General features: G+C 38.3%; 1 protein-coding gene across 3 annotated transcripts in view; it reads right to left on the minus strand.

Moving 5' to 3' along the window:
- g (adaptor-related protein complex 3, delta 1 subunit-like garnet) overlaps positions 1-24,040 on the minus strand; it is a 229,698-nt gene that overhangs the window by 33,216 nt on the left and 172,442 nt on the right. For all 3 annotated transcript variants that reach the window (XM_068382137.1, XM_068382140.1, XM_068382127.1), the window contains exons 17-23: positions 23,016-23,137; positions 11,436-11,569; positions 10,788-11,112; positions 7,956-8,093; positions 3,125-3,376; positions 2,542-2,679; positions 2,203-2,334 (exon numbers count right to left, since the gene is read on the minus strand). In XM_068382137.1, the coding sequence (XP_068238238.1) occupies positions 2,203-2,334; positions 2,542-2,679; positions 3,125-3,376; positions 7,956-8,093; positions 10,788-11,112; positions 11,436-11,569; positions 23,016-23,137 (1,241 nt within the window). The remainder of the gene's footprint in view (positions 1-2,202; positions 2,335-2,541; positions 2,680-3,124; positions 3,377-7,955; positions 8,094-10,787; positions 11,113-11,435; positions 11,570-23,015; positions 23,138-24,040) is intronic.

The raw sequence follows: 24,040 nt of genomic DNA on the forward strand, positions 1-24,040 counted from the left end.
TCTACAAAATCTAAGGAAGTAGCAGCACTGTTAATAGCCTGCACCTTTACTTTAAAGACTTTCATTTGATTTAGATCTAATTCTTCATGAGGTAATGTGAATAAACTTGAAACTATAAATGATTTGGCATTTTTGGTCATAGGGCAATTAGGGGCCCTAAACCCACAAAATAGTTTAGCAATACTACTTTAATTACTGAACTTTTGTCCAAATACAGTAGTACTGAATGGTTCTTACTGTTTAAAAAAAAAAAAAAAAATTAATCTTCTGAAATGCTTTTATCCATTTTCAGGGAAGGTATGTGAAATGACTAGCAAACTCAACCGGTACGTTAGTGCTAAGCCTATGCGAAGGTTCATGGACAAAAGGTATAGCATATGTGACGTCACCTTCCAATCAATAATTCATTATTTTAACTAAAGTTCTTCACTGAATACAAATCATCCAATATATTATTTGCAACGTCTTTATGGCCAGACATGTAAGGGTAATAAAAGCTTATTTTAGAACTTACAAAACTAAAGTAAACCAGTGATAAACTATTGGCTGAGCTTGCAAGCAAACAGAAACTCACTGTCATCTAGAAGGTCATGTAATCTCACAGGTTATGTCATCTAGAAGGTCATGTAATCTCACAGGTTTAGCAGAAACATCAACAACAAAAATATTTATATAGACTCAGTTAAATAAAAATTTAAGAGCACCTACGATATGAAACGCAATCTCCCAAAATAAAAGCGATGTCGCTTATGGGTGCTTACTTCAGCAACAGGAGGGATATAGGACTCCAGCTTACCTACTTGGTCTTCTACCTCACAATCTAATACAGTGACTAGGGATGTAGAACAGCAAGGGTTCAGATTGTCAGGTCCAGTTAAAATTCAGAAGCCTTACTGAAGGAACATAATTTAATTATGACCCCAAGATCAAGCAAAGGAAGTCAGGCTAGTGTAAGCAAGCAGGTAGGCAAGTCAAAATTGCCTCCCACAAGAAATGGCTGCTGGCCTTCTAAGAACCAAGGAAATTAATTAATTTAAGAGCTATAAGACACACGACTAAGGCAGGTACCAAGAAATATAGGGTAGTGTTCCAAGTGACATCAAGGTCCACATTGGCAAACTAACCAACCAACCAACTGCTTACAGATCTTTTTTAAGTGTCTCAATACTAGTATAAATGGAATCTAAAGGGCCTCATTCTGAATAGAGCTTCAGGAATGAATTTCTCGAAAGAGCCCATAGTTCCTAAAAGGGTCATCATCTTGGGGGCTGAAAGATCTTTTGATTTCTTTAATATTTTTGCCATAAGAAAGCTCAGACTTCTGTTCTCTAACTGGAAAGTCCAAAAGGGACCTGAGGTTATCATCATCCCCAAATACAGAACTGATTAAGATGGAATCAGACTCCTTGGAATTGGCTACAATCCCCAGTCTCTATAACAGGTTCAAAAGATCTTTCTGGTTCTGGCTGAACACTCCTTTGGCCCTGGTCCCTTATGTTTCAAGTGTCATTTCTCCTACCAAAACTGATCTCTCAATATTTATTTTTAAGGCATTTCCTGTCATTGTCAACTAAAATGCATTTCAGACAACTTATGAAAAATAGGTTGTAATGAACAAATGCTGGTTAAAAGACATAAAACCATGGTTTTCATACATGAACCCTTCAATAATGAGATACACACCCATCCACTCCAAGCATTCTTTTGATCTCGGGCTTGGAGCTCAATGGTATGAAGAGAACAAAATAGGTTATCCTGTTGGATTCAGGATAGTTAGGTATGTTAATTTCAATTTTTCATAGATGACTAAAAATTGACAAGCACGGCAACTTATCATAAATGGGTGAGAGAGAGAGAGAGAGAGAGAGAGAGACTATAATTTTTTAAAATAATAATGGAAAATTATGTGATTGAGAAATCACTCCACAACTATTTCAAGTAATATGACACCTCTCCCCTATCAGTTAAACTATTAACCTGGTTAGGCAACATTAATCTAATGTGCTTCAGCTATTGTCACCAAGATTACAACAGTATTTATATTTTTCTTTATTTAGATAGTTTTGCTAATGAAATTCTCACCCCCTCCCAAAAAAAAAAAATCTAAGTTCCACAGAGTTTATAATACAACAATGTCATTTACTGTATCTAAAACATTTCACTTCTTGAGCTATCTCATAAAGGACCAAAAATTACAATTACCTGAGAGTAATATAAGGTTCCCCTGAGCTTGTGTGGGATGGTATCATCCTCGGTAGTGAAAGACACCTGACTATCTTGAGATTGCCCAGGAGCTAAGGTCCAAGGGAGATTCAACATATCTGAATCCAGATCCTATAAAATAAGACACATGTAAGATTTCTATTCTACGTAGTTGACAGTTAGTTTGACATTCTATGTATATAAGCATATTATTATGTTTTGATTTACAACACTACCTAATTATAGAATAATATATATATCAAAAATGTAAAATAAAACAACAGTAAAATTTGTTCTTATTCCTTAATCATAAAAAAATGAAACCCTGCATATACTTACTGTTCTTATAATCTTTAAAGCACTTGAATCAGGTAAACTAAGTTCCAGCTTAGTAATATCTTTTGAACTGAGATTAGAGAAGGTAATGTTTACAACTACATGGCTCATCATGCCGTCCATGGCTGTCGTAGAGTAGACCTGAAGAAAACATTATGAAAATAAACTACTGTACAGTTCTTTCAATTTGGGAATACCAAAGGTATCATACCGTTGTCCCTAAGTTCAAGTTCTTAAATAATGACATTTTAGAAGTTGAATTCAATGTAGCCTCTCCATACTTCTAATACAGCAATTCAATTGATAAGGTTGCTCTTTCAGAATTCTAGATTTATCCTCCATTTTAAACCCAAATACAAATACTCAATTTCTTTATTATCACAAACTCATTACTTTTCATCAAGTCCCATTAAATGTTGGTACAGTTCCCTGACTCTAAAGAGAAGGAATTCGCCCAGCTTCACTTAGCTGCACACAAATCTTGCCTGCCTCCCAGATGAGCATGAATAAGACTTCCAAGGAATTGTGAGCTAACCTCTAACCTTGTTAAACTTAAGAAATCATGACTGGTAAGAAATGTACTAACCAGCTTAATGGCAGAGTCTTCAGCAAGCAATCTACAATAAGGCGGGGGTTGGGGTATCACAGGTTCCTCTTCTACCTCCTCACATACACCATTGGTTTCCTCATAGTCCGCTCTGTTGCGGCTGGAAATGTCTTTCGCCTCAGTCTCTCCTTTTCCTTTCTTTTTACTCTTTTTATCATGTTTCTTCTTCTCCTTCTCTTTCTCTTTCTTAGGCTTCTTGTCTTTATCTTTTGACTTTTTCTTAGTTTTGCTCTGAAAAAATCATACCAATGCTCACATACATAATTCTGCTTTAATCTAAATAAAAAAAGCAAAGGAGTAAATACCAATTATTGTTATCTATGAAGGCAGTTTCTAAGTATTACTATAAAATGATAATAATATTTAGTAGGCAGAGAAGTATCGATCAAAAATCAAATGACAGAATTACCATATTTTTAAATATCTTTTTTTGCAATGTGAATCAATAGAACTTTACAAATGATACACAAGACAGTTGATATATCTTAGAAACATATAAAAGAGATAAGAACTACTGTGTGCACAAAAACATACACTAAACAAACAAAAATCTTAAATGATGCAAGTATATGTAACATCAAACCAAGAGCAGTGAAAAAATATCATGGGATGCCATACATGTGATATCAAGGACAGCAAAGATGGGAAATATCTAAAAATATATCAAATACTACACATCATTCAGCCATAAAAAGAGAAGGCTACATTAGTATTAATGCCTAACCCTTTCACCCCCAGGCTCTTTGGAAATTTCCAACCCTTAACCCCCAAGGGGTTATTTTTTCCCCAGAACATTTTGCAGTATATATTTTTTAAATTGCTCTAACATTCTTAATTTTTGTCATAGAGAGGTCAGGTTGGTCTCATTCTCTTGGAAAATGCCTGAATTTTCTCAAAAAATTGTCAAAAATATGAAAAAAAATTTTTATAGCATTTTTTTGCAAGGACGTACCGATACGTCCATGGGGGTAAAGGGATGAGTTTTGTGAAACGTACCAGTACGTCCTTTGGGGGTAAAAGGTTTAACAGGACAGGACAGGAACTTCCGGTCTACTAAATTTCTTATTCCTGATTTAGATATTAATCTCTGGCACCGTTGTTCAATTACGTAGTTATATTTGTCGTATAAGATTTTTCCTAATTCTGATCATCCCTTACATTCAGATCTTCCCGGACAGTTCCATCCTATTTGTAACACTAAGGATGCAGTTAATTATAATAGCCAGGCCCTCTCCCTCCTGAGGCTTAATACCACACAGTATTCCAGAAGTTTTATTCCAGCTATGACCAAGTTGTGGAATGATCTTCCTAATTGGGTAGTTGAATTGGTAGAACTTCAAAAGTTCAAACTTGCAGCAAATGATTTTATGTTGAACAGGCTGACATAAGCCTTTTTATAGTTTATATGAAATATGTGTTTTGATGCTGCTGATTTTAAAATGTTTTATTTTAAATGTTCATTATTTCTCATATCATTTATTCATTTCCTTTCCTCATAAGGCTATTTTTCCCTGTTGGAGCCCTTGGGCTTATAGCATCTTGCTTTTCCAATTAGGGTTGTAGCTTAGCTAGTAATAATAATAACAAATAACAATAATAATAATCCAAAATTGTGTTATTTACCACTACAATCATGATGGATTTTTAATAAAAAGCAAATAATATGCTAACCTAAATATTACTACAATCATTAACACTACCATTAAAATTATTTAAAGGTTAGAGAAAGAGAAAGACAAAGGTTGCTGAGGATGCAACTACAACTCGGTTCACATTTTCTCAGCTGGACTCAAAGATAATCATAAAAGGTAATTTTATTGTCGATATGGAATTTTTCCTCATATAGACTATTCATGAACTTATGCCGATAATATATAAGGTAAATAAGATTGGATTACCTTTATCATCAGTTATCGTACCAAGGCCTAGGCTGGCCTACCAATAAATACGAATCAGAATTCAAGGTGAGATTTTCAGATTGGTTATATAAGATGATCTCCAATTTTTAAGGGTGAATTTTAGGATTTAAGGGTTGTCTTATAGAGATAAATGCGTTACTGAAGGATGGGTAGGGCTAATTGATTTGAACCTAACATGAGATTTGCATTTTTTTTCCTACCTACCATTTTCCAAAGTCACAGGTTCCATCTACTATGTAGTCAAGGACTTTGATTCATCGAAGGGGCGACTATCTACTGCATAGTTCGAGAAAGGAGCTATCCATATTCAGGCTTCTTTTTTTATACATAAAACACTGAGAGCTAGTAAGGTCTCTTGGTGAGGGGATAGGTAGGCTCTTCTCCTTGAGGATATAGTAAAGATATAAATTTGGAACTTCATATCAAAGAGGAGTGAAATCAAGGGTACATGTAGCCAAGTTGGGTATAATGAACCAGCCAAATAATAAGTGTTGTAACAATCAGTGATGTTATAATAGCGACTGTTGTGCATCTTCCGGTAGGTCTTGGGATCAAGAATATTGCCTTACCTACAGGCAATAGGTTCATTCTGCTCAGACTAAAGATCCATTAGCTTGAGTGAAAGTGACATTTTCTCCTCTCAATATGGGTGTGAAAATGGGCCAAGATCTTGGGCTCTTCTCAGTATTTACCTAGTAAGGAACTACAGAGTCTCATTTGCCCATCAACACTGAATTCAGCATTACAAGGGTTGAAGTAGACAAGGCCCCTTCCCAGGGGGGGGGGTAAATTTTGGGTCAGAGGATGATCTAGGAAGAACAGAGGCCTTGTACTCTAGGGGTCCTCAGAGGAGGATTCAGTCTTCCCTGGGGAGCAACCTTTGGGTGTTTCACGAGAGTTTGGCCAGCTTGCTAGGTTAGGTCCAACCCCGGTTTCTGCTAGACAGGTTTCCGTTCTTCGTAGACTTGGTCAGAGAAGTTCCACAATCGCATTGAGGATTAAGGAACAATTCCTTAAGATACACAAGTCTGTCCTCACCAGCTTGGCAGAGGCAATCTCAGAAGCTGTGGGATTTCTCCTCGATCTCAATTTGGTTAATGCTTCAGTGGTCACATCAGTGCCAGGCCAGAAAATGCCCTTCCGGGCCAAAATGGTCAAGTTGAGATTAGAATTGATGATACATATCGTAGAAAGGAGTCTTCACCCTGCCCTAGGAATGTACCTTTTTAGGGGTTTATCCTAAGGATTTCAGAGGATTCCTGTTACTCGTCACCACCAAAGTAGGAATATCTTTGCTGCCTCCTCCATGACTGAATCTTCATGTTTTGATTTTTTCTGCCATACATAAGGAATATAATTTTTAGCATACAACTTGACCTATTTGATGAGCTGCAAGAGGTTTTCTTCCTACAGACAATACCAATCAGTGTGGAAGGAATAGATGGTCTTCCTGAGAGAGAGGTTTTGGTGCCAGATAACATAGGACTTCTTGGCTTCTTTTCTGGTCCCCCTCTTATAAGATAAAAAGCTTAAGCTATCACTAATTTATCATAAAAATCAGCATTGACTGACCCTCTCAAGCAGGCTTTTAATAAAGGTTTAGACTTTGATACATTTCACAAGATTACTCGGTCATTTACTTCACAACTACCAACCCCTTTAGTGTCCTGGCTCTTGATTGATTGCTTGAGCTTTTAGCAAAACCAAACTATTCACAATTTCCTTAAAAGTGTTGGGCCAGAAGGCATTTTTTATATCATTAGCCTTATGAACAAGAGACAGTGAGCCAGCTGCCTTGTGCACAGAACTGGAGTTTATCACCATCACTCCTGGCAGTCTCCTGGTTCTGAAACTTGGTCTCCAATTTTTGGCTTAAAGTGAAATCCATATCAAAAGTGGGATCCTCTTATATATCATAAATTCACTACCTGGGGATGGTAACCTCTCTCTGGTATCTACCATGCAGTTATATTTGCAGAGATGCATGTCTTCAGAAGGTATTCTATTTCAAAACATCAAAAAGAACAAGTCACAGCTTACAAAGGCTGTCTGTATTCTAATGACAACCCTTATAAAAAAAAAAGCTGATGTTCTCCATCCCTAAAATCCATGATGTGAGAAAAATGGTTTCCTACTGGCATTTCTACAAATATGCAGTTTCAGGACATCCAGAGCTTTATGAGTTGGTCTGGGAATAGAGTATTTATAATATACTACCTTAAACAAATCCAAGCGGTACTACATGCGTGCGTGCTTTTCAGCTCATTTGTGTTATGTACGAAGGGAAGCATCATTTCAGGCATTAACTCCTTTCCCAGGGACTTCCCTTATGAAATGAGTGCACAACTTGTTAGTTTTTCATTTTATCCATACACACATGAATATGTTGTTTATTTGGATCTAGACGATTGTCCTCCTTGGTACACGAGTCTACTCTAGTATTGCTCAGGTATTAGTCGGGGGAGACAACAGAGCACATTAACCCCAAAAAGGCAGGTGCTATGCAGTCTCCAGGACCCTCTCTCCTCCCTAGTCTAGTTTAAGGAAGGGGTACGTTGGAATCTTACTCTGAATATGGGCCCAAATAAAGTACCCCAATAATATTCTCTCCAGTAGTAGTATTGGTTCCCGGTGATGACGTGTTATCGGTTGCTTGATGAATTTCACCTTTGGAGGTTCTCTGAAGGGTTTAATACAACCTGAACCTGTGGGTCTACCTTACAGTATACACACAGTCAGTGTGAATTTTATGTCGCATAGGATTCCTTTCTCTAACCTTTTACAGGAAAGTCTTCTTGGGGAACACAAAGAATTTCCCTAAAAATAGGATGTTCTTTCATCAAAACCTTATTTTTTTCAAATTAGAAAAAATCATACCATATATCACTCACCTCTGGTTTGTCAGAAATTTCAGGAGCTGGTGATGCTGCATTGTTAGTTGATTTTTCTAAACCTGAGTCCTTCTCAGCTACTTTTGTGGCCACATTTGTTGAATCAGTTGATAGCCAAAAGGCCAGATCATCAGAAGGCTGTAAATGATTTACAGTAAATTACCCTTATGCTTATACTTATGTACACTCCTTGTTGTCAATATAAAAGGGCCATGTCAGTGATGAAGTCCAGCCCTTGTAAATGGCAATTATTCATAAATGCTAAAAAAAGTTTATCCCAAAATGTGATGATAATGGTACAGTAATCACTTTCAAGAGCTACGTTAAAAAATGTGGATCACCCTATATAAACTTAATTTCTTGCTGCATTAACTAAAATAAAAGAATATCAAAGTTGAACTGCAAACATGAATAAAAATCTAATTACAGTCTTCACCGAGACTAACTTGAAAAAGTATACATAAAATCTATAGCTCTCAAATTATGCATTTTTTTTTTTTATCTTATTTTACTGTGTTTTAAGACATTAAAACTATATTCCACACTCCACCTCAAGGTTTTTCTCTCTAATCATCATTAACAAATGTCTGTGCCATGTTTATTCAGGTCTAACAAATATGTTTCTGTATCGGATGGTGCTCCCAGAACTTTTGTTTCTGCTCGTAGCAAATAATGACAACTTGTACAAGAGATGCCCTTTACAAGTTCCAAATTGAACGAGTTTATTCTCTCTTCAAATTATTTAATCGATGTTTTTACCTCTCTTCAAATTATTTAATCGATGTTTTTACCTCTCTTCAAATTATTTAATCGATGTTTTTACCTCTCTTCAAATTATTTAATCGATGTTTTTACCTCTCTTCAAATTATTTAATTGATGTTTTTGATGGAGTACATGAGACTTTTATCATAGAGAAAATAATGACATTTCTAAATAATTCTTGTAATATGGTGACAAATCTGTAAATAATTCTTAATACTTTTTTAAAAATCACACAAAGCTGTACACTGTAGCTATTTGTGATAAAGACTTGACATTACTATGCATAGTCAAATGTGATAGCAATAAACATACTATACATGACAATTTTAGTTGAAAAAATATATGCAATGAAGCAAATTAATGATTAGCTTCTATGTACTTATTAGCAGTACTGTATATAAAATAACATATCTAAATTTATTGTTATTGAATTCCCTATAATTGTCTTGATTTCTAGTCATCCAAAGCTATGAAACATACACCCTTAAAATTTTCCTCAAGCACTCAAATGACAGCATGCATGAGGATGAGCATATCTTTAAAACATAAAATGTACGGCCATTCCTCTATTACACCTTCTGATAGATGCTGTTTCAATATTGCATCGGCAAAATACAAAAAGCTCAACAAAGAAACTTGAATACAATTCTTCCTATAGTTAAAATAAAAACTTCTGAACTTTCCCTTAACCCTTTTACCCCCAGGCTATTTGGAAATTTCCAACCCTTAACCCCCAGGGGTTATTTTTTTCCCAGCACATTTTGCAGTATATTTTTTTAAATCGCTTTAACAGCCTTAATTTTTGTCATAGAGGGGTCAGGTTGGTCTCATTCTCTTGGAAAATGCCTGAATTTTCTCAAAAAATTATCAAAAATATGAAAAAAAAAAATTTTATAGCATTTTTTTGCAAGGACGTACCGGTACGTCCATGGGGGTAAAGGGATGAGTTTTGTGAAACGTACCAGTACGTCCTTTGGGGGTAAAAGGGTTATTATACATCTGAATCAATCTTAACCCAAACTATACAATACAGCATGGCTCCAATAAGCATTACTGCTCATGTTGCACGTTGGGAAGAGAACGAGTATAACTGTATCAATACAGTAAAGTCCTGATCTCAACAAATTTTGATACGATAAATCACCCTTAACCATCTACAGTATGTCTTATATCAATTTTTATATTGCCATGTTTGTAATTTATGCTCATAACTGTATGAGAATCTTTAGATTTTAAAAGTTAAATGATTGAATTACACACAACTGTAAATAATCATAACTTCATTATTAATAAGAAACTAATTACTTAAAATGTTTACCTGAAATTCGTATGCTATTCATTCTTGAAAAGATAATCTTGGCTACAATAAAAATTAGAATAAAACTACATTAAAAAAATTTATTTTTAAAGATGTTTGTAAAATCTTTGTTCCTCCTGGAAAGATGCTATGCATTTCGAAAGCTTGTATAAACAACAATTTTCCCCAGCTGCTACCATCTTTATTTCTAATTTTTCTGTGGCATAAGCATGGTGTAGAAAAACCACAACACCTGTTAACGTAAAAGGCAAGCAACGTAAAAACTCACCATTATCATCCTAACTAGCTTAGTCATCAACATATTTTGACTTGTAAAATTCAAAATTCCAGTGTCTTTGATACAGATTATTAGTAGACTGTCTTTTGAAACTTATGGAAGACAATCCACACAATTGCAAAACCCCTTTGGTCCTCCCTGCAGTTAAAGGTAGCATGTAGGCTATGGGTTTGGATAGACCCCTTTCAAAATTGATTGTCTACGATGACTGGAGCTACCAACATAATACTATTGTTCGTATAAATTCTGAACTTATTAACTTACGAATATTGGTAAGAATTGGAAAGGCATAAACTACAGTAAAATCAACATAAGTAAATTTTACAAAAAAAATACTTACAATTAGAGTTGAATGAAAAGATGATAAATCATGCTTACACTGTGCAACTTCAAACATGATGAACTTCTGAAGCAAGCCAAAATCTGTACACACACACCCATGCACACATGTAATACCAAACTTACATCGCTTACCGCTTCTTTACTTTCACCCTCTGTCTCTAGAACTCCATTAACGTGGTTAGCATTGGCGGGCGCCTCTTCCGAAGACACCGATACTCCTTGAAGCGGATCAATCAAATCTAATATAAGGCTTTCCTGTGGCTTATCTTCTGATTGGACCTCTTTCTTTTTCTTCGTCTTCTCATGTTTTTTATGTTTTTCTCTTTTCACCTTTTTGCTAGATTTCTTTTTGCTTGGGGTTTCACCGATGAGATTCGAGGTAGTATTTTCTTCAGAAGGTTTAGACCTGACTTCATAGTGTGTTCTAGTTGGAAGAACTTCATTGGGTGCAAGGGGCCTGTTATAAAAATATTTAGTAATAAATATATAATATACATTTGTATGGAAAAGAAAAATGAATTATAACAATGTACAGGATAATTGTAAAATATCTCAAAAAAAAAAAAAGAGAGAGAGAGAGAGAGAGAGAGAGGAGAGAGAGAGAGAGAGAGAGAGGAGAGAGAGAGAGAGAGAGAGAGAGAGAGAGAGAGAGAGAGGAGAGAGGAGAGAGAGAGAGAGAGAGAGGAGAGAGAGAGAGAGAGAGAGAGAGGAGAGAGAGAGAGAGAGAGAGAGAGAGAGAGAGAGAGAGAGAGAGAGAGAGAGAGAGAGAATTTTACTTACTCATCCAGATTTATGTCAAGAGCTCTGTGAGGATCATCTTCTGGTCTATCATCTGGTTCATTATCATCAGAGAAATTGGCACCCTCAGGCATTTCTCCTACATCCGTGTTCACTACATGTGACTGAGGCACTTCCTGATAGGGAGACAAAAAAATTATGAAAAGAGTTAGAGTTTCAGCCTAAGCTAAAGGCATATAGCTATCAAGCATAAAAGCTACAGAACCTAGATATCCCAAGTTTTGAAAGATTTTTTCATTTTTTCTATCTGTACATACCTGAGCCCTTTTACACGAGATCAATAATGGGGTGTCAACAGTAGCCGGTAATTATTGGCCAATAGCAGGAAAGCCCAACCTCTTGCTGGTACGCTGAACAGTCACTCTGATCGTATCTGGGACTTTTGAGGGAGGCGATGGCAGGAAGTTGACTTAAAGGGCTCAGGTTTGTATGGTTACAAAAATTACAAATTATTTTTAAAATTTGGGATTTGTTCTTACATACTGTAAATACAACCTTCATCAAATCAATAGGAGACTCATCCTTAGGTGGGATGAAGTCCCTATTACCAAACTAGCTGGCTTAAATCCTGGGATTGCTGATCTCAGACTTGATAAGGTGAGGAGAATAGTATCCAAGATACCCAGTGAACCAGGGTCGAAAGTACCACGAGATTCACAGCCCAGGCAACCAAAATTGTTGTAAAAAGAAAATCCTTTTTTTCTGTCAAGCAAGACATAAACAATTTGATGGGTTTGCCTGAACATATCCATCCCCCCCTTTGTACGGAGAATGGTGGAATGAATAATTCTATTTAACATCAATAGAAAAGCTGCTAGCTGGAGATGAGGCTGCCACGTAAAATGGAAATACAGTAGGGTCCCGAATTATGCGAGAATTTGGTCGATTAATGACCTCGTGTAAATGGAAAATCGCGAATTTCGAAACACACAACTAACAGAAATAATTCCATTGCGGCCATGGCAAACAGCAATTTGCCTATTCAAATGTGTTTACTGTACTACCCATTTCCAATACTTTCTTTGTACTATACTGTATTTCTTTATAATATCAAATTGTTCTTGTAAATAAATAAAACATTTAATATACTTTAAAGTTCTAATAACTTGAAAAATGGTTAAAATTACAACCAGGATAGGTGTAAACACCATATATTTCCCGTTATAACACAACCCAAAATACAGACAAATTTTAATGTTTGTCATATCTATTGTATAATACAACTGGTGAATAGCAAAACCATCACTCTATAGACTAGCTTGTTGTATGATTGAAAATCCAGAATTATCAAAATAAAGGCGATTTTATATCATGCGTTTCCTAAACACGCTAAAAAGCACAATAGAAAACGACAACCAATGTTTTGTTTACGTTTATCTCTGATCACAACGAAGAAACAGACGCATTTATACATCTGTGTTTTTGAATTGACAGCAATTTTACCAAGTATAGATTATATGTTGAATTTGTTATTACCAATGTTCTAATTATTTTTTATTAGAACTTTCAAATAAATGAAATGAATGCCATTTATGAAATGTTTTTCTTTATGATGCCGCCTGAAACGGAAACCTTCCATTTGTTTACGCTCCATCTTCGATCATAATAAACAAACGAATGCATTAAACACACATGATCTAAGTTATAACTAATGATATTACAAACATTTAGTAAACATTATGTTATTACAAATATTTTACTTACCGTATCCATATAAATTCCTAAATTCGTAGCAAAGCTGGAATTTTTTTTTTCCTTATGCGTTTAATCCACAATAGCAAACTGCCGCTAATGACAGAGTGATAACTTACGATAATTCTAAACTGTTACGAAAGATAATTGTCCTTTCCATATCCAAAATACTTTTCCTAACTTCAGTTATAAGTCAACTTGTACCCACCTCAATTATGGATCCATATGCAAAAAAGGTAAAAGAAGAAAGTACTAGGCCTATTTTTAAAGTCACCGAACAATTAGGTTACCGCTATAACGTTCGATGTGAGAGAGAGAGAGAGAGAGAGAGAGAGAGAGAGAGAGAGAGAGGGATGGTTTTAAAGTACTAAACAATAAATATGATAGGTTATAACACATTGGTGTTTATGTAATATTAACTGTATAGATGGTTTGAATAAGTTAAGAAAGTGTAAACAATTCTTTGTTATTGTATTCGCGCGGAAGCTAGACATCAGCTGATGTGATCACAGCCAAAAGTAAAACAAAAATAAGTTATCAATACTCGATTTTTAAAACACACCCGAAATTTAACAACATAAGTACATGTTTTATTATAGCGCAATTGACATTTAAAGAGTAAAAATTTTCTGGAATAGAATGGTGTTTCCTAAAAAATAGTGGTTTGCGGACGAAATCGGTTACCGTATTTTAAGCTATGATTGAAATGGATGTATACACGGTATAATTTTTTTGTTTTGTATTTAATTGACACTTCAAGAAAACCGATTTTGGTTTCTTCATCTATTTGTAAGTATTGTATAGAGAGAGAGAGAGAGAGAGAGAGAGAGAGAGAGAGAGAGAGAGAGAGAGAGAGAATCAGCTGTTGTAATTGAATGTCTTGTTTTTGTTTCGTGTACCCCCTGAAGCGAGGAATTGATCGCCACAACTAACAATATTCATGTTAATTTCATTCTTAAACTCAAGTTGCCATATGTGAACTATGGTTTTATTTCTTACGGAGAGAGAGAGAGAGAGAGAGAGAGAGAGAGAGAGATTTCTCAGAAATCTCTCTCTCTCTCTCTCTCTCTAGATTTTATTTTACCGTCTACTCTACAAAACCAATGTTTGCAAATCAAATGTATACTGTTTAAAATATGACAAAATATTGACGACTCGTTACCGAAGTTTAAGATATTCACTGCTGATAAATGAACCCAGTCTACTCGTGAAAACCTTGAACGCCCAGAGGCAAAAATAAGGCTTTTAAATATACTGTACTAAACAAAAATAATGCTTTAATATACCATCATTAACACTACCATTACAATTATCGTAAGGTTGGAGAAAGATAAAGATTGCCGAGAACGTAACCACATTTCTGTTTACATTTTGTCAGCTGGACTCGCACAGTTAACAGTTGATTTCATTGTTGATGTGGAATTTTATCCTTAAATAGGCTATTCATTATGAAATTATGTTAATGAAATGTAATGTTAATATTGTTTTGTAACATTTATTATAAATCACCGTATTTAGGGCTACCAATATACTTAAAAAGACAATAGATTTGATACATTTTGTAGTGCTTGACTCGCGAACTTTGAACAGCCTCGCAGATACAGAAAATTTATTTTTGAAAAATAGCGATCGCGGAAAAGGGGAATCGTGTAATTCGAACACGCTTAATTCGGGACCCTACTGTACAAGTATTGGGTCAAGGAGCAATGGCTTATGACCTCATAAGAAATGATAAATAGTGAATTTCATCAACAATATAAAGATGCTGACTATGCAGTGTCATAGAAAACATCAACACAACCCCATTTTAATCCATCTCTTTATCTCCCAGGTCGAAGTGTGAGAGGAAGGAAGGGCAAAAGGTTAAGAGCCCTGTGTCTTGCAACACATAATGGCACAACACCTCTAACAACTACATGGGGGCAAGAGACCCCACTTCCAAGAATTTAATAAAAAGATCTCATTTCAAGAGGGAGATCTGAGTGTCTTTGTAGTAGTTAGGGGAGGATGTCAAACCTGATTCACTAAGCTGCAAGCAATTGTTTATATCCATGTGTCTAGTGCTAAAAATAACTGTAAACTTTTTGTGTCCCTCACTACACTAAGATTGAGTATTAACTGTAAAATTTAAATAATTACAAAATATTAACACAATATCAACTCCGAGGATCTTTGTTGTACAGTATAATAAACTGTTCATTTTAAAGATTAGATTCTTGCATAGCACTCTTTCTGAAATAGATATTGTGACACAGCCTTACTTTAACATTAACATTTAAATGCCATGCGTTAAGGCTTACCTATATCTACACCAATCCAGCTTAGCAGGTTAAACACAGCATAAGATTAAAAACAAGAAATATGTCCGGCCATAATTTTCAGCCCTGCAATTTTCAATTATTTATATGTTGTCAGAAGGGGAAAAATGACACAGCCATTGACAGCTATGAGTGATTTAAGAGGGAAGGGACTGGGTATGACCATTGTATTTGAAAAATATTCATATCCTGTGATGGTAATCTTTAAAGATTTCGAGAAAATTAAATTTTCTCATTAACAAATAGGGAATTTACTGATAATTCTATATTTATTATAATTTTCTTATTTTTCTTCATTGAAATATGTTATTTTGATAATAAAATAAATTTTTGAATATACTTACCCGGTGATTATATAGCTGCAACTCTGTTGCCCGACAGACAACTCTACGGTAAAAACTCGCCAGCGATCGCTACACAGGTTGCGGGTGTGCCCAACAGCGCCATCTGTCGTCCAGATACCCAGTACTCAATGTAAACAAAGACTCAATTTTCTCCTCGTCCCACTGCGTCTCTATTGGGGAGGAAGGAAGGGTCCTTTAATTTATAATCACCGGGTAAGTATATTCAAAAATTTATTTTATTATCAAAATGACATTTTTCAATATTTAACTTAGCCGGTGATTATATAGCTGATTCACACCCAGGGGGGTGGGTAGAGACCAGCAATATATGTTTACACTTTTATGAGCTAAGAGTTTTTATTTCATTTTAGAAGTTATCAAAATAACAAAAACAAAATAAATAGGTACCTGGTAAGGAAGTCGACTTGAACAATTTCTCTGCCTTTTAAGTACGTCTTCCTTACGGAGCCTCGCGATCCTCTTAGGATGCTGAACGACCCCTAGGATCTGAAGTATCAAGGGTTGCAACCCATACAACAGGACCTCATCAAAACCCCTAATCTAGGCGCTCTCAAGAAATGACTTTGACCACCCGCCAAATCAACCAGGATGCGAAAGGCTTCTTAGCCTTCCGGACAACCCAAAAAACAACAATAAAAACATTTCAAGAGAAAGATTAAAAGGGTATGGAATTAGGGAATTGTAGTGGTTGAGCCCTCACTCACTACTGCACTCGCTGCTACGAATGGTCCCAGTGTGTAGCAGTTCTTGTAAAGAGACTGGACATCTTTCAAGTAAAATGACGCGAACACTGACTTGCTTCTCCAATAGGTTGCGTCCATTATACTTTGCAGAGATATATTTTGCTTAAAGGCCACGTAAGTTGTTACAGCTCTAACTTCGTGCGTCTTCACCTTAAGCAAAGTTAGGTCTTCCTCACTCAGATGTGAATGAGCTTCTCGTATTAACAATCTGATAAAGTCTGACCAAGCATTCTTTGACAAAGGCAAGGATGGTTTCTTAACTGAACACCATAAAGCTTCAGATTGGCCTTGTAAAGGTTTAGTACGCTTTAAATAGAACTTAAGAGCTCTAACAGGGCATAAGACTCTTTCTAGTTCATTGCCTACGATCTCCGATAAGCTGGGGATATCGAAAGATTTAGGCCAAGGCCGAGAAGGCAGCTCATTTTTGGCTAGAAAACCAAGTTGTAGCGAACAAGTGGCTTTTTCTGACGAAAATCCTATGTTCTTGCTGAAGGCATGAATCTCACTGACTCTTTTAGCCGAGGCTAAGCATACCAGGAAAAGAGTCTTAAGAGTGAGATCTTTCAGGGAGGCTGATTGTAACGGCTCCAACCTGTCTGATATGAAGAATCTTAGTACCACGGCTAAATTCCATCCAGGGGTAGCCAAACGACGCTCCTTGGTGGTCTCAAAAGACTTAAGGAGGTCTTGCAGATCTTTATGTTTGGAAAGATCTAAGCCTCTATGCCGGAAGACCGATGCCAACATGCTTTTGTAGCCCTTGATAGTGGGAGCTGAAAGGGATCGTCCTTTTCTCAGGTATAAGAGAAAAACAGCTATTTGAGCTACAGAGGTACTGGTCGAGGATACAGAAACTGACTTGCACCAGTCTCGGAAGACTTCCCACTTCGATTGGTAGACTCTAATGGAAGAAGCTCTCCTTGCTCTAGCAATCGCACTGGCTGCTTCCTTCGAAAAGCCTCTAGCTCTCGAGAGTCTTTCGATAGACTGAAGGCAGTCAGACGAAGAGCGTGGAGGCTTTGGAGTACCTTCTTTACGTGTGGCTGACGTAGAAGGTCTACCCTTAGAGGAAGACTACTGGGAACGTCTACTAACCATCGAAGTATCTCGGTGAACCATTCTCTCGCGGGCCAGAGGGAAGCAACTAACGTCAACCTTGTCCCTTCGTGAGAGGCGAACTTCTGCAGTACCTTGTTGACAATCTTGAACGGTGGGAATGCGTAGAGATCCAGATGTGACCAATCTAGGAGGAAAGCATCTATATGTATTGCTGCTGGGTCCGGGACTGGAGAGCAATAGATTGGAAGCCTCTTGGTCAGCGAGGTTGCAAAGAGATCTATGGATGGTTTTACCCCAAGTGGCCCAAAGTCTCTTGCACACATCCTTGTGGAGGGTCCATTCGGTTGGAATTACTTGCCCTTTCCGACTGAGACAATCTGCTATGACGCTCAAGTCGCCTTGGATGAACCTCGTTATTAGGGAGATGTCTTGACCTTTTGACCAGATGAGCAGGTCCCTTGTGATCTCGTACAACGTCAGTGAGTGGGTACCTCCTTGTTTGGAGATGTACGCCAAGGCCGTGGTGATGTCCGAGTTAACTTCCACCACTTTGCCTCGAAGGAGAGACTTGAAGCTTTTCAAGGCCAGATGTACTATCAACAGCTCCTTGCAGTTGATATGCATGCTCCTCTGACTCGAGTTCCACAGTCCTGAGCATTCCCGACCGTCTAGTGTCGCGCCCCAGCCCACGTCCGATGCGTCCGAGAAGAGAACGTGATTGGGAGTCTGAACAGCCAGGGGAAGACCCTCTCTTAGGTTGATATTGTCCTTCCACCAAGTCAGACAAGACTTTATCTTTTCGGAAACCGGGATCGAGACCGCTTCTAGCTTCTTGTCCTTTTTCCAGTGAAAAGCTAGATGGTATTGAAAAGGACGGAGGTGTAGTCTTCCTAGTGACACAAATTGTTCCACGGATGACAGCGTCCCTACCAGACTCATCCACAGCCTGACTGAGCAGCGTTCCTTCTTCAGCATCTTCTGGATGGATAGCAGGGCTTGATCTATTCTGGGGGCTGATCGTCTTGTTGTTCAGCAACGTCCTCATCAGAGGGTTCCTCATCCGAAAACTGATGAGGAAACGGCAACGGAGTGGGCAACGTCTGGCTCGCTGAGTCCGATCGCACTGGTGGATGCGTGACGGAGCCGGACGCAATATCATGGAACTGCTGCACAGTCTGTGAACTGTCAACAATCATGGGTGCGCGAGGAAGCACAGCGTCAACCCGAGACTGTCTAGACCGTCTGGGTTGTGCAGTCAACACCCTACCGGGTTGCTGAGGTTGACGCACTGCGTCAAAACAAGTCACCTCTGCTGGTTGTTGAACGTCCTGAACGTCAACAACCACCTCCGAGCGTCGCTTAACGTCAACGTGCAGCTGGCAACCCACACTGGGTCGCATCTGTGGAGGAACCACCTCAACTGGCAGACGCGAGTAGGTTACCTCAGCGTCAACAGGGCGCACAACCGACCGGTTGGAAGGTTGTTGGCCAGAAGGTTCGGTAGCAACCTTCTCCGCATTAAAGTCCTCTATCAAGGACGCAAGCTTGGACTGCATGTCTTGCAGCAAAGCCCATTTAGGGTCTACGGGAGCAGGTGTGGCAACAGACGGGGTTAGCGACTGAGGTGGTACCGTTTACCATCCCTGAAAGCCTTATTATGCGTTACATAATTGTACAGCAAAACTTCAAAGGCTCGAAAACAGCTGTGAAGTTGACCTGCAAACAACTTGGAGCGTCTCCTGGCCAGGCGCCAGGGAGAGTCTACGAGAATTGAGAAGTCTATCTGGGCAGAGGCATGAACTCACAAGCTGAGAACTTCTCTCGTGTCATATCAGACTCTCGCTCTATAAACCAGTTTAAAAGAAGGGAAAGCAAAGGCTGTATCCCCCAAACTCCTCCTGGTGAAAAACCAGTCGCCTAGCCAACGTAAAGCTCTCTAGGAGAGCGAGAGAGCACTAGCTTAAAAACAACGGCTTCGAAGTAGCTAGGCCTAGTGTAAGCTCTGACGTTTAGGCGAACGAGGAGCAGCAGTTACAAAAAGATCCGGACAAAGATCCTTAAAAAAATCATCATGATTTAATTAAAGTCCATAGGAGGCTAAGCAGCTTTAGGCTCCTCTCCATCTGACAGAGTCCTCAAGGGAATATCAGTAGGGGGGGGAACAGCAACTTCCTCATCTACAGGAACCTTGTCCGATAAAAGCTGAGTCTCAAGCAAGGGAGAGACCTACCGTGGTGGCAATGCTTTACAAGCAGAGTCCACACTCACTGGTGCATTAGTAGCGGACCAGAACGCAACGTCATGTAACTGCTTGACAGTCTGTGAACTGTCAACAACTGAACTGTCAACCACAACAGGTGCGTGAGGACGCACAGCGTCCACTCGAGACTGCTTTGACTGCCTAGACTGAGCAGTCAAAACAACTCTAGAATGCGGAGGTTGACGTACAGCGTCAAAACAAGTCAACTCCGATTGTTAGTGAACGTCTTGAACGTCAACAGGAGCATCAGCAAATGGCCTAACGTCCAAATGCGGCTGAAAAACCACACGAGACCGCATCGAGTGTGGTTCTAAACAACCTGACTGACGTGACTAAGCTACGCCAACGTCAACAGTAAGCACAAAGGAATGTTAGGTTGGCTGAAAGCCAGGATATCGATGAGATAAACGGCTAGACTCAACGGACTAATCGGCAGAATAGTCTTCCATAAGGGAGGCAAGCATATACTGCATGTCTTGCCATACAACCCATTAAGGATCAACGGAAATGGTTGTGGTAAGAGACGAGGGTAACGTCTGTGACCGCAACACTTTGCCTACAAAAAAAGACACTCGGAGTCTGTGTTACGCTTTTGTTAGGCGGCGAGCAGTTATCCGATGACTGCATAGGGTCAGAGCTGTCCTAATGGTTGTAACCAGGACGCTGGACCTGTCCTGAAAGGACTGACTTTCGCTTAAGGGCTTCGAAACCTTGTGACAGGTTTCTTATGCGAAAAGCCTTCGGATGATGAGGAGAAACAACGTCTCTCTCGTTTTATGGTAGGGGAGATCTTGGTAAGATACACCCGATACCATAGAGGGAAAACGTCTGTTCGTTGGTCAAGGCCTCTCGAACCCATAAGTCGTTTGACATTACTTCTCCCCTGGGCTTGGGAGCATATAAGAGGTCCCGGACTAGGTGAACGACAGGCACGAACAGACGAACCCTCGGACGCAACACTGTAACACTTTGCGCATATCACTTTATCACTTCGATTTCTGTTTTGCACTTATTTCACTGAAATCGAAACTTTTACTGATTTCTACCTGAAACACGCAATTCTACCCTTCATTAAAAGGTAGTAATTGCGAAATCAGTCGTATAATGCAAGCTCATTAATACTAGCAAAAAACAGAAAACATATTTTAAGATAAAAAAAATCAGTGGCTGGGAAAGAGACTAAACACTAGTTCATATAACTACGTTTTCAATCTCTCACCGCACATAGCCTGGGGACGAGAATAAAAAACTAAAACGTTTTATCCTTCCTCCCCTTACAGCGACTAGGGACGAGAGTAACACGAGAACAACGTTACCCGCTTGAAGGGAACGTTTTCTCTCCTCTCTCTCCCTCCGTCTCTATCTCTCTCTCTCTTTCTCTCTTGATTTCGCACCTAAGAGAAGAGCCCAATTATATTTCGTCAAAAAAACATGTTATTTGACTAAAGGAAAAAACTGAAAGGTTTTTCAAATAAAAAGTTCCTTTAAAATAGAATTTAAAACATTTAAGCTAAGAAAGAATGAACAAAACGTCAGAATCGATTTACTCTTACTGCAAAGTGAAACCGTGATACACTCTCTCTATCGTAACGATAGAGCGCATGCTGAACGTCCTGAACGTCAACAACTGCGTAGCATAAATAAACTAAACGTTAGTTCATCTTTGAAAACAGTACGAAGACTATCAAAGAAATTCTTTCATAAAATATTACATTTAAAAAGTTTTAAACCCTTAGCTCTTTAAAAGCTAATTACGATATAAAGGGCTCAACGTTGATTAACTTCGGTTTCCAAGTTAGGACCGCCTACTCTCAGGAAAGGTCTATATAAACAAAACATTAAAATTATTTTTATATGTTTATAATAAATGGAAAGTTAATCGAAGAGGCCTAATAAAGGCGGAGAGATATAAAATATATAGAGGAAAATCTATAACGTGATATAATTACTAAAAGCCTAAACACACTTCCGTCTAAGGGATGGGTCGGCCATTTAAAAGTGAAAGAAAGCCCATACTCTCTTTGTCACCATAATTAAATCTATCCAAAACGAATTCAAGATTTAAGATGAAGATAAAACACCTGCATAGCGAAAGCTCAAAACTAGAATAAAGTACTTCACCAATTAGTTGTGAAAAAACTCCAGTTTAGCAACAGCGAGTAAGTACGTCTTGTCGATAGCTCGACAGAGAGAAAATTGAGTCTTTGTTTACATTGAGTACTGGGTATCTGGACGACAGATGGCGCTGTTGGGCACACCCGCAACCTGTGTAGCGATCGCTGGCGAGTTTTTACCGTAGAGTTGTCTGTCGGGCAACAGAGTTGCAGCTATATAATCACCGGCCAAGTTAAATATTGAAAAAAACCTTCTAAGAGAAAATCATTCAAGCATACATAATTAAATTTAAAAAAATCCACACACTCACAGAGAGAGAGAGAGAGAGAGAGAGAGAGAGAGAGAGAGAGAGAGAGAGAGAGAGAGAGAGAGAGAGAGAGAAAGAGAGAGAGAGCAGATCCATGGTATTGTATAAGTGTGGGCTGTTAGCCGATTTCTTTAACCTCTAGGATGAATCCGAGGGAAAAAAATCTCACTTAGCCGCCTTCTTACGCCTCCTACTATACACCTGCCACTTGGAGGATAACCATCCTTTACAGAGGGAATCCAAGTGGCATACATGGCCCCTGCATGAAAGGCACAAAGCACAGTAAGAGGATGTACCTCCCTGCCGGTCGTAATAGCGACGCATTTTCCCGACTCTCCTGGGCAGGTCCTCATGTCTGTCTTTGGCACTGGCAAGCATATGTGCACACACACTTAAAAGAGAAAGATAAGATTTTCTAAATCCTAGTTTGAAGAGATATGCCAATAGCATTTCAGTGTTAGTTGGCAGTAGGAATCAAAGTGACTGATCAGTGTACCAGCAAGAAGGACGGACCTTCTGCAACACCAGGCAGTAATTACCGGCAATAGCCGACACCCTCTTATAGGTTCAAACTGCAGAGTTCCAGCTGCACTTGAATCAAACTCCTATTAAAGGAAGGTGGTTTGTATTCATGTAGGAACAACCCATTTTAGGGGTTTTACTATACATATTATATCAACTCCAAAATGGTGTGCCTAACCTCTTCACTGCTTGATGAAACTCTTCCTCTTCTTTTACTTCGCTTCTTCTGCTTCTTAGGATGACGCTTTTTGCCCACTTCCCAACCATCTACAACTTGATACTTGTCTAATGATGTCATTCCTGAAATGAGAAATTTCATAATTAGAATACAGAAATATGTTATTTTTATTAATAAAATAAATTTTTGAATATACTTACCCGGTGATTATATAAGCTGCAACTCTGTTGCTCGACAGAAAACTCTACGTTCAAAATACGCCAGCGATCGCTATGCAGGTAGGGGGTGTACATCAACAGCGCCATCTGTCGAGCAGGTACTCAGTACTCAATGTAAACACAGAACCAATTTTCTCCTCGGATCACTGGGTCTCTATTGGGGAGGAAGGGAGGGTCCTTTAATATATAATCACCGGGTAAGTATATTCAAAAATTTATTTTATTAATAAAAATAACATTTTTCAATATTATACTTAGCCGGTGATTATATAAGCTGATTCACACCCAGGGGGGTGGGTAGAGACCAGCATTACTTGTTTACATTATTATGAGCCAAGTATTTTGTATTTCATTTTAGCAGTTATTCAAAATAACAAACATAAAATAAATAAGTACCTGGTAAGGAAGTCGACTTGAACAATTACTCTGCCTTTTTAAGTACGTCTTCCTTACGGAGCCTCGCGATCCTCTTAGGATGCTGAGCGACCCCTAGGATCTGAAGTATCAAGGGTTGCAACCCATACAACAGGACCTCATCAAAACCTCTAATCTAGGCGCTTCTCAAGAAATGACTTTGACCACCCGCCAAATCAAGTAGGATGCGAAAGGCTTCTTAGCCTTCCGGACAACCCAAAAAACAATAATAAAACATTTCAAGAGAAAGATTAAAAAGGTTATGGAATTAGGGAATTGTAGTGGTTGAGCCCTCACCCACTACTGCACTCGTTGCTACGAATGGTCCCAGAATGTAGCAGTTCTCGTAAAGAGACTGGACATTCTTAAGATAAAAAGACGCGAATACTGACT

Source organism: Palaemon carinicauda, chromosome 1 (assembly GCF_036898095.1).
Source record: "Palaemon carinicauda isolate YSFRI2023 chromosome 1, ASM3689809v2, whole genome shotgun sequence".
In the NCBI taxonomy this organism is placed as follows: domain Eukaryota; kingdom Metazoa; phylum Arthropoda; class Malacostraca; order Decapoda; family Palaemonidae; genus Palaemon; species Palaemon carinicauda.